Source organism: Trichosurus vulpecula, chromosome 8 (genome assembly GCF_011100635.1).
Source record: "Trichosurus vulpecula isolate mTriVul1 chromosome 8, mTriVul1.pri, whole genome shotgun sequence".
Lineage (NCBI taxonomy): Eukaryota > Metazoa > Chordata > Mammalia > Diprotodontia > Phalangeridae > Trichosurus > Trichosurus vulpecula.
This window is the reverse complement of record NC_050580.1, coordinates 84472755-84479471: the sequence shown is the minus strand read 5'-3', so window position 1 is coordinate 84479471 and position 6717 is coordinate 84472755. Positions and strand designations below refer to the sequence as shown.

Sequence of the window (6717 nt, the reverse complement as noted above, 5' to 3'; positions counted from 1 at the left end):
CCGGACCACGTTGGCATCCTTCGGAGGCGGCACATGGAGGAAAGGGTGGAGGTCCCGGCTGGATCCCTTGGAGCAGGCGCTGCTCACTCGCACCAGCTGGCGACAAGAGCTGGCTCTGGAGGCGCCTCTGCGGGCGCGGAGGGGAGAGGACACTGAGTGGCCGCAGCGCCGCTCGACCCGGCCCGGTCCGGCTCGCGTGCCCCCGAGGCAGCGCGTACGCAGTGCCGCACTCCAACCCCGTCCGGGCGCTCCGCCCCCGCGGGCTCTCGGCGGGTCTCCAGCCCCGGCCCATCCACAAATATGGCGGCTCCCGGGGCGGCCCCTCCTCCCGGGGCTCCCGGACGGGTCGGGGCGGGTCGCGGCTGGCGGCTGCCCGAAAGGCCGGCCCTCGTTTGGTAGCGCTCCGCTTGAGCGCGGGGCCGGCTGCGGGGGCGCGGGCCGGGGCGGGCGGGAGGAAGGCGCCTGGCCGAGGCGGGCGATGCGGGCCCCCAGGTGACTGACTCACCGCCGCGGGGGGAGGGGAGGAGCGGGGCGGGGCGCGAGCCCCCAGGTGACGGAGCGGGCGCTAGGGAGCTGGAGGCGGCGGGGGGAAGGGAAAGGCGGGCGGGCTGGCTGGCGGGAGGAAGCCGCTGTCGCCGGCGGCGCGGCGGGGCGGGGGCGGGAGCGCGGCGAGGGAGGGAGCGAGCGGAGGGGGAGAGAGCGAGGCAGAGGCTGCCTGGTGTTCCGGCCCGGGGGTGGCGGGGAGAAGGAGGAGGAGGTGTTCGTCAGCGGCTGGAGCGGAGCCCTCTCGCGGCCGCGGCGTCAGCAGCATCCCCTGCATCCCCTGTATCCCCAGCATCCCCGGCATCCTGAGCATCCCGAGCATCCCCGCTCACTAGCACCACGGTCCGGAGCAGCGGTCCACCCCAGCCGCCCGCCGCCTCACCGCCTCTCCCTCCCGGTCCAGAGAAGGGCGTCCTTGGGCTGTTGGGTGACCATGAATGAGGACGCTCGGGATCCCTCTCCTGCACCGCCGGCGGCGGCAGCGGCAGCGGTAGTGGAGGAGAAAGAAAAGAAGGAGGAGGAGGAGGAGAAAGGGAAAGAAGAGCGAGAGAAGCTGCCTCCCATCCCCAACCCTTCCAACACCGCAGCGTCTGGGGTAGGTCTGCCTGCCTGTGTCACTTGGGAGCTCCCGGGACTGGGATGCTGAGTGAGAGAGAGAGAGAGAGAGAGAGAGAGAGAGAGAGAGAGAGAGAGAGAGAGAGAGAGAGAGAGACCCCGCAAAGACTCCAAGCGCCAAGTGAACCTGCATCTTTGGCGGGGGGATTAGAGAAAGGGAGATTTATTAGCTTGATTCATTGCCAAAGTCATGTTTTTTGATAAATATAAAGATAATAGAAAAGCAAAACGGCTAATTCGTTTTTAATGTTAAAAAAATAGTTTAACTGTAGACTTCTGAAGCAGTTTGCAAATTGAACATGGGTAAGGTTTTCTACCCCTGCTTTTTAATTATTTATTTCTCCTCTTAGTATAATGGAGGGACAAGTTATAAGGAATAAGGAGCTAGACTGGAAGCCAGGGACATCTGGGGTTCGAGTCTCATCCTCGTCTCATGGTGGTTGTATGATCCTAGGCAAGTCACTTAACCTAGGATTATGAGTTGCAGAGAGTGGAGGTGCCAACTTGCTGCATTGGTGGAAGGAGTATCCTACCTGAGAGTCCTTTATATCCGTGCAGGTCCAGTCCCTATCCCAATATCTCTGTGTGTCCCGTCTGTGCCCTATAGGCAATTGTTTAAATCCAATTGTGTCGCTTCTTCAGGGATGGATTATCTGGCAGGTGCCTGCTTGCTGCCTGAGGCAAGAAAAATTTCCCCATTTCCTTGTTTTTGCTCCCTCCCCCATCATACTGAACCTGCTCTCTGGTGACTTACCAGCCAATTGTGACCTTTCCATTTCTGTCAAGTAAGTGGGAGGTAGATATCGGTGGTAGTATTATTTTTCACAAGGTATAGAATGGTGACTTTTAAAAGCTTCCTCAGACCTTTCATTTGAAGCTAAAGTTGTCTGATCTTATCCAGAATGACTTTTCTTCGAAGACAAATTTTAAAGAACTTCCAAGTGTTTCAAGCTTCATAATGCTACAATATGTCATTGAGAGTATCCTCTCTGCTTCTTTCCTTATGCTGACAGTTGTAACACTGGTTAACTTGGCACACGAAATTCAGCTCAGGTCTTGATATTTTTCCTGTGGCACATACTTTAAATAAAAACTTTTTTTTTTTAAGTTTGCCTTGTTTATAAAAAGCCTTGATACTAATAACAGTGAACTTTACATGCCAAAATAGTAAATGAAAGTTTAGTGCACATTGTAAATTTCCATTAGTAAATCACTTCTTAAAACCACCCTCAAATGACTAAGTGTCTTACTAAAATAATTCAATCTTTTTTTAATGTGTTGTATCAGGCAGGAATAGCGTTTTGATGCTGTAGATTTTTGAAATATTTAAAGGCAGCTAGGTGGCGCAGTGGATAGAATGCTGGGCCTGCAGTCAGGAAGACTCATCTTTCTGAGTTCAAATCTGATCTCAGACACTTACTAGCTGTGTGACTCTGTGCAAGTCACTTTTTGCCTCAGTTTCCTCATCTGCAAAATGAGCTGAGAAAGGAAATGGCAAGCCACTCCAGTATCTTTGCCAAGAAAACCCCAGACGGAGTCGGATATGGCTGAATAGCACAAAAGGCATAATAAATGGAAACTAGAGAAAGTTAAAAGCCTAAATTATCCCACACAGCAAATAGTGAACTATAATTAAATTAAGTAAATTTTTTTACAAAAATCAAACCATCGGTTATTTTAACTTGGGGGCAGGGCAATTTAAAGGAATTCTTCACATATTGTTTCCAATTTTGTCATTTCTGGTCCCTTGGTTACTTTCCTGGGATTATAGAAGAGGTCTGAATGGGCAAATGGATTGTGTTCTGGTAGGGTAAATAGATTATATCATATTCCATTTACATTTTCTCATGGAAAATGTTATAAATAGTATTTAGGTTCCAAGGCTGGCCCACAGATAACCTACTTAACCCCCAACATAACTGAAAGAATATGTATTCATGATAAAATATAGTAGAAATGAATATTGTTACAATACTGATAAGTAAAACAGAAACAGAAAACTGAATAAGAAGTAATTCTTTATGTGACATTCCAGTCCTTGGAGGAAATCAGACTTAATCCGATTATTTGATCTGATCATTACTTAATCTGATATAAATCTCCTCTCTTAGAGGAGAAGGCAAATCAAGACTTGTAGAGATGCTTCTATGGATTTCTGTTTGGTGCTGTCCAGCATCTGACCTTTTTCAAGTGTTTTAGAAGCCTTGTGTCTAACCTTTAATCATATGACTTTCTTAGTTACTGGTGTATCATTAACATTACTTATATAGATTCCCCCCGCCGAAGTAAAAGTTGGAAAAGGGAGCTATTGAACATGTGTGAGAATAAAATTGCCTGAATGGGCATTAACAGTTTTCAGCCAGTGAAGGAAAAAGACAAACTAGGTACCATCCCCAAAGGCAAAAAATGAGCTAATGTATAATGACTGTAGGTAAAACTGCTTTGTAAAGTATTATATGGATATACATTGTTTATTGTCATTATGATAAATGGTAGGTCCTACCTTTAAATGGTAGGAAAAGAGATGATGTTGGTTTAGATGAGTTCCCCAAACAACCAGAATTTGATGATGAAGGTCAGATTTCAGTACCAATAACTAGCATTTCTATAGTATTTTAAGGTTTGGAAAATTCTTAATATTTTTTTATTTCACTTGATCCCCACCACAACCTTGTGAGGTGGGTGCTATTACTGACCCCACTTTATATATGAGGAGACTGAAGCAGAAGTTAAGTGACTTCCCCAGGGTCATACAGCTACTCAGTATCTAGGGCATTGTCTTCTCCATCATTCTAGTCACTATACCATCTTGCAATCCCTAAACTATTATATTAAACCAGTTATTACTGATTAATAATAACATTATTTCCTGCAATTAATAGGAGAGAAGGTGGAAATGATTGCAAGAATATGTGGGTGAGAGGTGATCACTTGCCATTTGTATATATGAGTCTTTTGCAAATTGAGTGTGCCTAAGTTGGAGCATGACTATCTCTTTTAAGGGTAACAATGTGATTGTTAGAATTGTGTTATAGCAGTCTGTTTCATTCTGATGTTTCCTCAAAATTCCTTCCAGGTTACACTATATTTTTTTTTGAAGATTCGAATTTATGGGACAAAAGGAGCTAGCTGTGTATGATAAATGCACTTAGCAGAGCCCTACAACTTCAATTCCACAAATTAAAAACTAATTGCAGTGGTATTACAACAACATTATTTCTGTTATTTTCCATGGCAAGTGTGCAGTATTTTAGTAATTTAATATATTAAACAGGGTTTTGTGGGCTAACCTGGGACAATGGTTTTATGAAAAGATGTGTTTGGATTTCCCAAGAATTGGCTTACAAATGTCTTTTCATTTAGAAGTTGAGGAATACCTGAAATTGTTGTTCTTTAATTTTTGGTACCTTGTATACCATTATTATTGTTTGATTAGTCAAATTTTTGTCTTCAAGATTTAGAAGAATTACACCAGAGCGGAAGAAGTAGATGTGTTCTTTGGCCCCTGGGGTTGGGTGGTTGGTGGGGAAGGGGTGTTTGGGGGACAGAACTAGGATCAGTGAGTGACGGTTGCAAAGAGACAGATTTGGTTTTGAATGAAATATAATAAATAGAAGGGTCCTCTTAAAAGTGTGTTGCTGAATACATTGGCCATACGAGAATTTTTTTTTAAAGTTTGTTAAGCGGCCCACTTGCATTTCTTAAGGTTATTAGTTAAATTAGTAAATATAAAACATGTCATTCAATAGAAATTATTGCTACCTGCAGCTATTGATATTGTCAAATAATATGCAAAACAGCTTTGAATGTTTCCACATGAAAATAACATGGAAGGAAGGAGAATTGAAACTAAAATCTTCCTATTTTGTCTTCTGAGTAGTGAAGTAACAAATATAATTGAAGATGCTTGCTCATTTGTTTATATATGCAGGGTGCATTATTGAAACTGGTGCTGGAGAACATTGGCTATTTTGCACACCTACTAATGGCAATGCCCCACAATCAATGTAGATTATAAAATGAAAATTATATTATGTGGGAAAATTTAGGCTGTACTGATGGAACTTAATCAATGCAAGCACAAAGATGCAAATCTACAAGCAGTAGTTTTAAATGTGCCTCCCATGCAGTTTGGACGTATTACATGTTTCACAGATACGCATTTGCATTGAGAGATAGAAGCAGGAACTGCATGCAGTTTTTCAAGTTGTTATTAATCACCTTTGTAAAAAATTGTAAATATTATGAAGGAGAAACAAAAGGCACTTCTGTATGATTATGAAACCTGCTGCCTTACATGACTTTTCACTAACATTACATTTGTTATTGTTGTTCAGTCATTTAGTTGTGTCTGATTCTTGGTGATCCTGTGGACAATAAGATTTTCTTGGCAAAGATATTGGACTGGTTTGCCATTTCCTTCTCCAGTACATTACTTAGCATTATTTTGAATGTTTAGATTAGAAAAAAATGTCAATTTTGCTTAGAGATGATAAAGATGAAACAAATTCTTTTTACACCAGAAATTTTCTTCTGATATAGACTCCATACTCTGACACAAAATGATGAAATTAGTATATTTATGAGAAATTTAGAGCTCTAGGTAATAAATTTTACCAAGATAGAATTTTTGAGATGTTCTCTAATTTTATTTTAATAATTTTATTTTCCCACAATTACATACAGTTTTTAACAATTGTCAGGTTTTTTTAAGTTTTTTTGTTCCAAATTTTATCCCTCTCTCCTCTTGCCTCTCCCTGAGATGGGAAGCAATCTCATATAGATTATACATGTATGATCATGTATAACATTTCCATATTAGTCATTTTGTGGAAGAAAACTTAAATCAAAGAGAGAAAAAAGAAAAGAAGGGAGGGAGGGAGAGAGAGAGGAAGGGAGAGGGAGAGGGAGAGAGAGAGAGAGAGAGAGAGAGAGAGAGAGAGAGAGAGAGAGAGAGAGGAGGAGAGAAGAGGAGAGGAGAGGAGAGGAGAGGAGAGGAGAATGAGAATGTTTTGCTCTGTATTCAGAGGCCATCAGTTCTTTCTCTACAGGCAAATAACATTTTCCACCATGAGTCCTTGGGAATTATCTTGGATCATTGTATTGCTGAGAATAGCTAAATTATTCATTACTGTTGTTCATTAGCAAGTGTTCATTATACAATATTGCTGTTGCTGTGTATGCAATGGTTCTTCTCACTTCACTTTGTATCAGTTCATATAAGCATCTTTCTAGGTTTTTCTGAAATCATTCTGCTTGTCATTTTTTATAGTATAATAATTCATTACAATCATATACCACAACTTGTTCAGCCATTCCTTAATTGATGGGCATCCCCTCAATTTCTGATTCTTAGCCACAACAAAAAGAGATGCTCCCTAATTTTAAAGATGCCTGCACTTTAAATGAAATAGAAGAAAGTACAGACTTGCTAATTAATCACTTGACCAACTACAGAAATAATTCTCTTTTCAAATTAAGTAATTAGATATTTCTAAATATGAAAAGATAAGTAACTCATTGGTCATGGACAAATATGAAATATTCCATCAGAAGAAG

At 42.4% G+C, this 6717-nt stretch overlaps 1 protein-coding gene across 1 annotated transcript in view; it reads left to right on the top strand.

Annotated features, from left to right (window-relative positions):
- The first annotated feature begins 469 nt into the window (after nt 1–469).
- The window catches only part of HECTD2 (HECT domain E3 ubiquitin protein ligase 2), a 122463-nt gene continuing 116215 nt past the window's right edge, over nt 470–6717 (top strand). Inside the window, exons 1-2 of the mRNA XM_036735485.1 lie at nt 470–492; nt 836–1138. Coding sequence (XP_036591380.1) covers nt 977–1138 — 162 coding nt within the window. The 5' untranslated portion in view covers nt 470–492; nt 836–976. The remainder of the gene's footprint in view (nt 493–835; nt 1139–6717) is intronic.